This window comes from Girardinichthys multiradiatus, chromosome 22 (assembly GCF_021462225.1).
Source record: "Girardinichthys multiradiatus isolate DD_20200921_A chromosome 22, DD_fGirMul_XY1, whole genome shotgun sequence".
NCBI classification, from domain to species: domain Eukaryota; kingdom Metazoa; phylum Chordata; class Actinopteri; order Cyprinodontiformes; family Goodeidae; genus Girardinichthys; species Girardinichthys multiradiatus.
The window spans coordinates 31,281,658-31,293,967 of NC_061814.1; the positions used below are offsets into that span (position 1 = coordinate 31,281,658).

At 40.8% G+C, this 12,310-nt stretch overlaps 1 protein-coding gene across 3 annotated transcripts; it reads right to left on the reverse strand.

The window, feature by feature from the left end:
* Nucleotides 1-247: 247 nt before the first annotated feature.
* LOC124859483 (zinc finger CCCH domain-containing protein 6) lies at nucleotides 248-12,237 on the reverse strand. Of its 3 annotated transcripts, none has more exons than XM_047352282.1 (12): nucleotides 11,961-12,237; nucleotides 9,085-9,310; nucleotides 8,386-8,508; nucleotides 8,067-8,301; nucleotides 7,787-7,929; nucleotides 7,538-7,666; nucleotides 7,334-7,448; nucleotides 6,530-6,639; nucleotides 6,206-6,438; nucleotides 5,729-6,126; nucleotides 5,435-5,557; nucleotides 248-3,571 (listed from the first exon to the last, which is right to left on the reverse strand). In XM_047352282.1, the coding sequence occupies exons 1-12, from the start codon at nucleotides 12,188-12,190 to the stop codon at nucleotides 2,058-2,060; spliced, it is 3,579 nt and encodes a 1,192-aa protein (XP_047208238.1). In that variant the 5' UTR covers nucleotides 12,191-12,237; the 3' UTR covers nucleotides 248-2,057. The 3 variants fall into 3 exon arrangements, with proteins under 3 accessions (XP_047208238.1, XP_047208237.1, XP_047208239.1); XM_047352281.1 differs by having other exon boundaries at nucleotides 5,435-5,638; XM_047352283.1 differs by having other exon boundaries at nucleotides 5,435-5,638; nucleotides 11,731-12,237.
* Between the last annotated feature and the right edge of the window lie 73 nt (nucleotides 12,238-12,310).

A 12,310-nucleotide genomic window follows, 5' to 3' on the forward strand; every position in this document is an offset into this window, starting at 1 on the left:
GCCTTTCATGAGGTCTCCAAACACAAATGTTATTTAAAAAGAAAAGCAAAGTTGTCCACAAAAGGGCCAGCTCCATAATGCGTACAGCAAGGCGGACAAAACTTCTAAAAAATTTGATTTAAAAAGGAAAAACTCAGGAAAGAGTAGGAGCTGCTGAAGCAGGCTGCCTGCTCACGCAGTGCTACAAGTTCTCCTTGAGACATTCTTAAGAGTTAAGACATAAAAACTACAATGTGATTCTGAAAGGTAAATCTTTCTTCTTTACTTCTTTATTCAATTTATTCATAATAAAATCACTTTAACGATGAGAATGTGTATTTAAAACCGAAAATCTGGTGTCACCATACGAACAGAAATAAAAATGTGTTTATACAACAAAGCACTCAGCAAAACACACTGTGCACATAATACAAAATGCTCATTTACAATGGATATGAAGAAAATAAAAAAAGGAAATAGCTTATTTTCAGGCAAACAAAAAGCTGAACACATTACAGAGTCAAGCAGCTACTGAAATGCTTCATTCTACAATTCATTCATACTTTATGAATACATTTATCAAATACAGTGCTCTACAAACTCCAAACAAAGATAAAAAGTGCAAGAAGGGGAACATTTGTTACATATATACATTTACTTCTAATGCCTTTCAGATAGTGCTTATGTACAGAAAATACACAGAAGAAATGCTTTAATTCATTTTGTTTATGATTTTTGGGACAAAATAAATGTTTACCTGCTACGTCCAAGTTTGGTGCTTCTTTTTTGTAAAATGGCACAGACTTGGCTTGCAAAAAAGTTGCCACCTTATAACCCCACATTTCCATGTGTTTTCCTGGGATTTTTTGGGAAAGACCAACACAAAGCAGTGTCCAACTCCGAAGTGACATAGAAATGAAACATGCATTTCTAATCTTTGCACAAATAAAAATCAGAAGTGTGGCGTGTATTTGTATTGAGCCCCTTTTGCTCGGCTAACCCTCAGTAAAATCCAGTGAAAATTAAATGTACTTTAACAGGATTTTATGTGATAGACCAGCACAAAGTAGTGCATAATTGTGAAGTGAATTTACCCAACACTGTACATCACCCTGAAAACACCATTCTTATGGTGAGACATGGTAGTGGCAACGTCATGCCGCGGAGATGCTTTTCTTCAGCAGGGACAGTAAAGCTGCTCAGAGTTTATAGGAAGATGGATGGAGAACTTAAGACTGGGTTGGTGTTGTCCTTCCACCAGGACACCACCAAACTTACAGCAAAAGCAACAATAGCTTCCTATTGTTTAGATGACTTGAAGCTACAATTGCAGCGAAAGGTGATTCTAGTACCGACTCATTGGTGCTGAATACAAACACACACCTTTCGAATTTTTATCTGTCAAGAATTTTTAAAAATGCATAATTTTCCTGCAACTTCCCACATAAAATCCCCCCCAAAAAATACACAGAAGTTTGTAATGTGACAAAATTTGGAAAAAATACAAATATATTTGCAAGGCCTTGTAAATCAAAATGAGTACCTAATACCTAATATAAATTTGCACCAATCAGCAGAAAGAGCAAAACGAAGAAGCTATATCAAGTTCGGCTAAGATGATGCAGTGCATACATCTCAGCAAAATACTTTAACTGTATAGAAAGTTTAAAAAGTGGAAAATAAATGTCAGTGTAATTATGTGATACATGTGATGATTCTTTTTGATTATCTGAGAATAACAAGTCATTAACAAAACAAAATCTGTTTTCTGATTCTATTAAAAATGTAAATATAAAAGTAAAGACATAGCTCTCAGATGAAAGGAATAAATACTAGCAAAGTCCTAATTATAATCATAATAGACTGTCTGCATGTAGAGTGAATTCGTTTCTCACAGCGGAAGATTTGCATATAAAAAATCCAAAACATGACACCGGAACGTCCCCGCAATTCGGTTTTCTGAAAAACGTGATGTTGTGATAACCTGTACATGATTATTTACAGAAATAAATAGGGTCATGTATTGCTAAATAAAGATGCGTGATAATGATCCAACAATTTACAAAACACTGAAGAATCTACTGACAGAAAGGAGAAGCAGTAGGATCAAAAGTCTTAAACACATCTTTAAGTGTCCTGTCATCTGTCTCGTCTGGATCTTTCTGCTCTGATTCTTCTTCCACAACCTCCTCCTTTTCCTTGTCCTTATCCTTATCCTTGTCCCCCTCCACCTTCCCCTCCTGGTCCTTGTTGACCTCTGTCTCTTCCTGTGGTCCTGCAGTACCCTGTCCTCCTTGCTTAGCCTGCCTGGGGTCGGCGTACTGAGGTCGGATCAGCCCGGCCAAAGTTGGGATGGGGAGATTATGAACTGCGGGGGGTTTGACGGGTGAGGCTGGAGGTGGCCCGTTGGTCGAAGTAGGAGGAGGGCTTGTATGTGAGGCGACCTCTGTGCTTTTTACCTCTTCAAACGAGCCACTTCGCTGGGTTTGTGAGAGAGATGGTGCAGGAGAGTTATCCATTTTGGAAGGCTGTTTCAGAATCCCTGGTTTTTTAGGAGGTTTAACCTGCTCCCTCTGTGTCTGCTCTGTTTGAGAGCGGGGATCGTACAAGCTGATGCCGCCAAGGATTGTGGTGGGACTCTCAAGCCCTCCGTCAGAGGAAGCCAACCGGGGGGCATACGGCGGTAGTTTGTCAGGTTCTAGCTTGCCTTGGGCAGCTTGAGGAGAGGAGTCGGTACTGGCTTCCTGGAGTCTGGGGTCCACAAGTCCTCCAGCAGAGGAAGGTTCTTTCTGACCCAGCAGCTTGGAGTCCAGGCTCCCTCTACGCTTGAGTCTTGGGTCCAGAGATTTCTGTTGCCGTGGATCTACAGGTCTGTCTGTGGACGATCTTGACTCCAGGGATCCAGTGGGGATTCGACCCAACCGTTCCTTCAAACGGGCAGCTGTTAGTCTGGGGTCAGACGGCGGAGGGGTTGTAACTATGGAATGGTCGGGCAGACTTGTTCGGTTCATTTGAGCGTCTGCGATCAGTGGTGGAAGTGGCAGGTTGATGGAGTGCTCTTGTTTGGGAACAAGGGAAGGGATAAGGTCCTCAGGTGCCCACACCACTGTCTGAGCAAAGGCAGGCCGCTGGAGCAGAATGTCCACCCGAATGTGACTGAACTGCTTTAGCTGACAGCGAGGGTCCCGCAGCACTATGCCAGGGCTGGCTTCTAGTGGGATAAGAACTGCTCTGTCCTTGAGTTCTCTCTCTCCTTCTTCATCCTCCTCTCCTGTTGGAGCCTTTTGTGGAGTAGGGTGACTCTGCTGCCGACCGAGATCAGTTGGTCTCATCTTCCTGGGGTCTCTGGGAAGCCTGGGATCTGGAGCTCCGTCCAACTCCTTACTGGGATCTGGGAGTCGCTGTCTAAGGTCTGCCTTCACCCTAGGGTCGCTGGATGGGGCTCGTTCCTTCATGAGCCTGGGATCACCCAATGCTGGAGTTGCCGACTGACTCTGCTGCATCTCATTGTGCTTCTTTAGGGACTTGAGGATGGAGGAGACACCAGAGCCCCCATCCTCCTCATCACTTGAATACCAGTTTGTTGTTTCATCTGCAGAAAAATTTGTCATTATAAACACTTACGTTGCCCTGCAAAAGTGCAACCTTTTAACATCATATCATATCATAACCACTAAGTTATTTTCCTCAGTTTTGTTTATTAATTTGTTTTATTAGTATTGTACAGGATAGACCAGCAATAAGTGGCACATCATTGTGAAGTGGAAGGAAAAATACAGATACACAGATTACATTTTTCATCAGATTTAAGTTACAAAGTAAGGTGTGCAGTTATATTCATTCCCATTTACTCTGTTACTTCTAAATAAAATCCAGTCCGTTTGTGTGTAATTTATTTTCTCAGTATAAATCCAGCTGCTCTGTGAAGACCTCAGAGGCTTGTTGGTGAACGAACACAGCATTATGAACAATAAGGAACACAGTAGACAGGTTCGAGATAAAGTTGTGGAGAGGTTTAAAGCAGGGTTGGCTTAAAAAACAATTTCCCAAACTTTGGACATCTCACAAAGTACTGACCAATAATGCATCATCTGAAAATAGACATAGTATGGCACAACTGCAAACCTACCAAGACGTGGCTGTCTACCTAATATGACAAGCTGGGCAAAGAGGATTTAATCAGAGAAGCAGCTAAGCCCAAAACGATTTGGCCTACATGCAAAACGCTGTAGCACTGCACATCACGCTGAGTGTACCACCCCCACATTGACCATTGATCACACTATGGGCATTATGGATGTTAAGATTAACTGATTTGCATCGATACACAAATACACATGTAAGTGCATCAGTAGAGCAGATGTGAAAATATGTATTTTTCGGGATTCAATCTAGATGCATCTATTTGACATGTATTCCAGAAATCTTGCCTTTATGGAGGATTGGCCACTGGTGAAGGTCATTAGAAGTCCAGTGTGCCACAAGTTATGTGGGGGACACAGCAAACATCTGGAAGAACGTGCTCTCGTCAAATGAGGCCAAAATCAAGCTTTGGGGCTAAATACAAAACGCTGTGAGAGACAGAAAATCAACTCTTCATACAACTCTGAACACACCATTTAGACTGTGAAATATAGTGGCTGTGTCATGATTTGGGGATTTTGTTTCTTCAAAAAATAAAGGATCGATAGAGCGGCTGTGGTTCAGTAGGTAGAGTAGTCATCTCGCAGTCTGAAAGTTGTGGATTCGATTCCAGCTTACTTCTCCCACATGTCAATATGGCCCCAAGTTGCCTACTGATCGTCAAATCGGTGTGTGAATTTTCATGAGTGCAACTGGGTGAATGTGGCTCTAGTGTAAAGCTCTTTGTGTGGTCAGTATGAATAGTAAGTGAATATATAAAATCAGTCTTTATACCATTTTAGATACAGGGATATCCGGGAAGAAAACCTGTTAGAGGCTACAAAAGGCTTGAGACTTTAACAAGACCCGAATATTCTGATCAAAGATGCTCTCCACTAAACCAGACTGAGGTTGAGCTGTTTTCCAGAGAGGAATAGAGGAAAGAATTAGACTTTTAGTCTCCAGTATCCCCTGCAAAGCTGGTAGAGACGTACAGCAAAAGAAGAGAAGATGGTGGCAGGTATTGACGCCGGGGGCCTGAACTGAAATGCATGTCACAGATTTTTAATTGAGAAAATTAGAAAGCTCTGTCTCATTTTTTTCATCCACTTCACAATTATGCACCCCTTTGTGTTAGTCTGTCTCATCAAACCCCAGTTATATACTGCTAAGTTTGAGGTTATAACATGAAACAATGTAAAAAAACATTCAAGGTGTATGATTCTTTTTTGCAAGACATCATCCCCTCTGCTTTTTGTAATGTATTACATGTTTATTTACTTGCAATAAGTCAAATTCTTCTCCAATCAGCAGATGAAACATGTCCCCTTACCCCTGTTTTCTTTCTTTTCAGCCTGTCCATCTGCTCTTTGTGGCTCCTTGCCCTGGGACTCCTGCTGCTGCTGTTGTTGCTGCTGCTGCTGCTGTCTCAGATGTAATAAGATGGCCTTCTGCACTGCAGGCGGCAAAGATTGTAACTGTGACTCTGGACCCATCAGCTGCTGAAAGCTCTGTATGAAGGCCTGACCAGGTTCGACTACATTATTCAAAACAATACAACATGTTTTCTTAGTAACAAATGAAGGGCAATAAACTGATTTAATTGCTATTTTAAAATATTACTGACCTCCCTGTTGACCCATGGCCTGGTTTTGGAAGTAGCTGCTCAAGAAATCTACTGGGTTCTGACCAAACGATGAGAAGGATAACATGTTTTGTAACATCTGCACGTCTGGTGGGAAGGGAGGCTTCTGCATATTCATCTGCTGGTTTATACTGCCTCCATGAAAGGGTGGGGGCTGACCAGACGGGGGTGGTGGTTGCATTGGAAATCCGTGGGGCAGGTGCTTTCCTGGGGGACTCTGTGGCATAGGGGGCCCGGCGGGGTGACCCATAACAACAGCTGATTCAGCGGGTGATACTGGGGGAGGACCTGAAGCCACAGTAGCTGCACCCTGCATGTCTTCTGAGATGCCACTAAACTGATTCGTCCCATCCGCCTGATTCTGGGAGAAGTTGGAGCCACTGAAAATGAAAAACAATTGTTATAGTGAAGAAATGTTAAGAGTTTATGATCACTATGATTTAAGAATACTCTGGTTACCTCAGACCAATTTTTTGTGCCAAGTCTACAGTAGGATGAACCTTGATTTCAAACAGAGAGGGAATCTTCTTGCCACACTGACCAGAGGCCCCATCTGTGGGACTGCTCTGACCCGGGGTGGGCAGCAACCCTACTCCAGGAGGAGGTTTTGGAAGTGGAGCAATACCCTGCTTTCTAAGATCCTCCAGCTCCAACTCGTCCTCCCGGGCGTTCTCCTCTTCCGTGTTAATTATCTGTTGCATGAATCAGAGAGAGGAAGTGGTAAAACACAGACTACTAGTGCTGTTAATAAACTCCTAAGATTAAAAACTAGGTCTGTTTTACCTTATCAAGCAGCTCTTTGGTCACATCATTCAAAGCATCATGGGAGAATTTGCAGTTGTCCCCTTGATAACATTTGGCTCCTGTGTGAAAGAACTTGCAGGGATATTCATGTGCAAACAAAAGTTAAGGAACCCATTCTGGATGTTCGTTTCAGTGCCTTGCAAAAATATTCATACCCTGTGAACTTTCTAGTTTTGTTGCATTATTATTGGCACCTATATTGGCATTTTTGTGTAAATGTAAAACTGAATAAAAATAATTCTCAATTCGAATTCAAACTGATTGCAAAAGTAAAGTACTTTATTAATCCCGGGGGGGAATTAAATAAAGTAGGTTAGGATAAATGGTTTTCTAAATTGTTTCATAATTGCAAAAATTAAATTTAGAATGACACAAATCTAATCTTTGGCAAGACATAAAAATTTATGTTTACCAACACTATATCAAATCTGACTGGGCTTGAGCTGCTTTGCAAAGAAGGATGGGTAAAATTTCACTCTCTAAATGTTCAAAACTAGAGACGCTGGTCGAGACACGCCCTAAAGAGTCACAGTCGTAACTGCAGTGGTGCAGGTGTGTCCATAAAAGACTCTGGTGGGCTAAATACAAATGTCTGCCACACATTTCAGATTTTAATTGGTAAAACATTTTGAAAACTACGTATTGTTTTCATTTTCATTATTTGTCTTTATCCATTGTGTAAAATCCCAGTGAAATACATTGAGTTTGTAGTTAACAAAATTTGGTAAACGGCATGAATACTTTTACCAGACACTGTACATAAGAACATTTAGTGAAGGATATTGTGCATGTAAATGCAGTGATCTCCTTTGCTGCAGTATCCCTGCAGGTAAAACTTACAAAGTTCCTTTTTCTTATCAGGCACCACAAGCTCATGTTCAAATTTGCACTGTTCCCCCTGTGCAAAGACAAAAGAAAATATTTAAACTGTAATTATCATCTGTCATCATTGTGAGAAGAAGCTGCAGGACATTCAAGTCTCTGTACCTTGATGCAGCGACCCTCAAGGAAATACTTGCAGATGTATCTACCATTGTGTTCAACTGTATGCTGACTGATGAACTCCTTGCTCATGATTGGCCATTTTTTCTGAAAGCCAGAAGAGCTCTTTCCTTCCTATGGCAGAAAATAAACAAAAATTAAGTTAGTAATTAACATTAAAAAAGATGAAAAAAGTGCAACTAAAATACAAATACAGTAAAACTGGGTGAGTTTTCAGGGATATTCAGTACTTACTGGTCCCATGTCTTCCATTCCCTGGTCTCCTCCTCGGCCACGCCCGCGTCCTCCCCATGGTTTGCCCTTAAGTTTCTTGTTCTTGATGAGCATCCCCCGCCCTCTTCCTGGTCCGCTCCCTCTGCCCCTTCCTCTTTGTCCAACTGAAAGTAAATAAATCTCTTAACACTTTGATTGCAGCCATTCCAGTAACACTGAAGAGAAAAACTTCTGCAATCTGCATTGCATGGTGATTAACATCTGTAGGCAAAGCGTGATCATATTTGTAAATGGTTCATACATTGTTGCTGCTTCATCCCTCTCAAGCTTCCTCTGCTCATCTGTTCCTTTGAGTAGCGTCCCTTCCCCTGACTCCCATCTTTGGACTGCTGGTACTCTGACATGTCATCTTCATAATCCTCCTCCTCTTCGTCATAGTCATACTTGTCATCACTGTAGTCGTCGCTGTATTTATCAAAATCACTGCTCTTTTGTGGAGACGATTTCTTTGAGTTCCCATGGAGTCCCTTTGAGTGCTGTCAGTTGAACCAAACATAATAACATCACCCAATAACTCTAAATTCTACTAATGTGTCAGCTAGAAGCAAGGATAAACTCACTTGAGAGGACTGGTTATCAGATTCACGACTGTAACCTTGACCCTTCCTGCTTTTGGGCTTTTCTGCTCGGTCGTAGTCTGAGTCGTAGCTGTCGGAGCTAGAGCTGCTGGAGGGGGAATGATGCTGAAGAGAAGATAAAAGGAAACCATTAATTCTGAATTAGCCAACATGGTCCACATTCATGCAAACATATTCAGCTGCAGCAAAGCAGCATTTCCATGTGCAGGTTTCTGATTTAGAAGACTTACTAAAATATTTTCTATATACAGAAATCTATATACAAAAATCCACTGCTGACTGACAGTTGTCCAGCAGACAGTCATTGACACCCTTCACAAGTAGGGTAAGCCACAAAAGTCGTTGGCTAAAGATGTCTTTGCTTCACAGAGTGTTGCATTCATGTGTAATAATGTAAAGGTTAGTGGAAGGACAAATTGTGACAGACAAATGTGCATAAGCAACAGGATAACCACAGCTTGGGAGGAGATTAACAAATCATGCACTGGAGATTGAGTTACTGCTTCGAGAGCCAAGACAGAGGCTCTCGAAGCTGCAGCCCATGTGTCACATCAATTGGGTTGAGCCACATGTCTTGGAGCCACTCTACTTGATGATATTTAATTTATAGAGATATGCCTGTACTTGACAGCTCTGCCTTATAGTGATCATGTTGTAATGATAAGCATGATTATAACTTACTCTTTGTCTTTCACGTTTCCTCCTTTTGGACCTCCTCTTCTCCTTGGTCTTTTTGTATCTTTTCCTGGCATGTCTGCGTGCCTTCTCTTCTTTCTCTTTACTTTTCTCCTTTTCTTTTTCCTTCTCTTTCTCATTGTCATCCTTTACCTCAGCAGCCTCCTTGTTCTCCTCTTCAATCTCTATTCCTTCATCGTCTATTTCTCCATCTTCCAGTTCACCATCCTCCCTATAAGAAAGGAACATTTTACATTTAATGCATTAATAATTTTAAATAGAAATGTTTTTTAAAGGCTTAACATCCTCAGTATATTCAGGCTCTAACACCCCTTAAATGTCTCTTACATAGGACCAAATTCTCCAGAATAAACATTTAATATATTAGGAAATACTATTAAATATACTCATCACCTTTACCTGGAAAAGCAAATATGTCAAGTTCTACTTTACCCATAAGATACAGTATATGGCTCTTTATATAAACCCACCAATAGCTGATTTATTTAAGTGTTGATCAAGGCTCTAGAGGTTTGCAGGGGTGACCTGATATCAGATGTTGTTTTTTTGTTTTGTTTTTTTATCATTTCGGTACAGTTTCATATCAGCATGGGACACAATAAATCTTGTTTTAGTGTTTGATGTATTTTCATAACATCGCAGGTGCTTTCAAAATATGGTGCGGGTGGAAAAGCAGGACTCAACCAGTCTGACAGAAAGTACTGTAGATATGTTTAACCCTGGAGTTACAGGACAGTTTTCCCAGGCAAAAGTGCTTCTTCTCACATGACTGTGGACTAGAGTAGAAAGCTTTTAAAGAAAACACAATCTTGCCTCTCGCTTTATTCAGCAAAAGGCATGCATTTAACTGGTTAGTTTATAACTAAAAACAGTGGAAATTTCAAGTAACATAATCAAACAATTCAAAAAGAAGAAAGGATCCCTTAAAATTGTTTGGGAAGATGTAGTAAATAAAATACAATCTCTGATTAGGAATTAAATTAGGACAACCCTACATTTATGCCCAGTTAAATCAGTTGCAGTATCCATGATGAGAGGATGATTACTCAGCATTCTGAAAGTTTAAATGTATACATATTTAGTGTGGTGTGTTCCTTGACAATTGAACTGAGTGAACACCATGGTGATATCCAAAAAGCCATCTATGGCCTTTAGAAAGAAGCTTGTAGCACCTTTTGAGTCTGGGAAGTTAATTAAAGATGGCTCAAAAAAGCTGATATCAGACATTTAGATGTTCCTGAAATAGTCTAAGGTCTCGTCATCCAAATAAGTGCACCCTAAAAACAGTCAGAAGGATGCTAAAAGAAGTCTCCAAAAACCCTAAAATGTACGTAAAATGTTGATGTAAAATTGCATCTCTCTACGATCAGAAGAAGAACACAGAACTTTAACTTTCATGCTCAGTGGGCTAGAAGGATATCTTTGTCCTCTAAAAAAGCTAGTGGGCCAAACTAAGGTTCGCCACAGGGAATGTAGAGAAAAACCAGGACCTCTGGAACAATGTTCTGTGTATCGATGAGTCTAAAATTAAATTATGTGGACACCAGAAGAGAGAACATGTTTGGAATAAACTAAAAACAGAATTCCAGGAAAATAACCTCATATAAACAGTGAAGCACAGACCTGGAAGTGTCATGGTTTGGGAATGTTTTGCTGCAGTAAAACCTGGCCAGCTCACCTTCATATAATTCAATATGAATGTTATTGTTTATTTCAGTAATAGTGGGAATAATTGTTACCTTTCGGTTTAAAAAAAAAAAGCAATTAGATTAGCTCCACTTTTTTTGTGTAAATACTTTGATATTGTGGTATTTTTACTCAAGTTTATCATACCCTAAGAATCGTATAGGCCTATGCCTAAAGCTAAATGAAGTAAATACTGTTATTAATGTCAGAATAAGCAGATCTCTTCATAATTTTATTTTTGTTGTTCATAAATATTTGAGTAATTAAGTAACTTAAACCTGCAATACATCTTCTGACCTGAGAACGTTTAATCAGACTTCATGTAAACAAATGAGCAGCAAATTATTTTGATGTCCATTTTTAACAATTACAGAAGTGGCAAGAAATTTGCATGATATCACATATGCCAAAAGGTAACCATAAGCTTTTTTTTGCAAGACAAATCCTGCATCACAAGCAAATGGTTCTTTTGTTGCTCACAGTTTTTAAAACCATTTGCCAGGTTTCAATGAAAGATAGAAGTATGAGAGCAAAGGACTGGACCTTGAAGAAACAAATGTCAACCTTGCATTAACTGTTTCTGACCAGTTCTGCCAGGTGACCGCCAGGGGGAGTGTGGGAGCATAATGGGCGTGGCGCCTCCGTCATTTGTTATTTGCATAATATCCTGCAGATGGCAACAACAGCTCTATGAATCCCAGCAGTATAACAACAGGACGGTGAGGTCTGCTACCTCGCATGGAAATGATAATGAATCGTAGGCACGATTATGAAAAATATAGGCTGCTTGCACAGATAAGCACCAAAAAGGCATGCAAAAAGAATATTTAGAGGGGGAGGAATCTTGGAAATGTCTGCAATAAACAGTAACACAAGCATGTAGACCCACAGCACTGAATCGCACAGATGAGCGTATTAAGAATTGCATTAAGAATATTACTCGACCTTTCATCCCCTGCAAGCTCAGAGCCTGTCATGTTTTTGTCAAGGACAGGGGCTGGGGGACTGGAAACAAGGCTCACAGAAGCCATTTGGAGAGAGAAAAAAAAAAGGTAAAAATAACGTATCTGCTTCTCCTTCTCCCCGGTAACAAGAGTGAATTATAACACGGTCACTCAAAGGAGACGGTTGGTTTGTGAGAGATGCTGGAAGATTTCAGACTCGAAAAGACTCACGGTGTTACATGTCTCGACAGAGACAGTAAACAGACACTCTCCTCTTTCATTTTCAGTGGCGTTTTAACCCTGTGAGCACAGCTCGACACCCCGCTTTGCTTTGCTAATGTCCCGTCGGTTGACAGCTGCCACGGTGAAAATAGAGGAGACGGAGGGAGAAACAGACAGGAATGTAAACCATGTTCGCTGGTTTCAGCATCCTCACAGGCTTTCTCAACAAGGGATATCATCACAAAATGGCTTCTGAGTTATGCTGCACATTCCTGAACAATGACTCCTCCACCAATTTATAGTCTGGACGGGTCTATCTAACGTAGGAACAACAAACCCTGTCCAGCAATTGGCCAAAA

Bases quoted from the DNA above. Each gene is read 5' to 3' on its own strand.
- LOC124859483 (XM_047352281.1), bottom strand. From the start codon at position 12,190: ATGATATCCCTTGTTGAGAAAGCCTGTGAGGATGCTGAAACCAGCGAA. The intron at 7,930-8,066 runs GTATGAACCATT...ATTTACTTTCAG, and splicing joins AGGGATGAAGCAGCAACAAT to TTGGACAAAGAGGAAGGGGC. The intron at 7,449-7,537 runs GTACAGAGACTT...GTCTTTGCACAG, and splicing joins TTGAGGGTCGCTGCATCAAG to GGGGAACAGTGCAAATTTGA.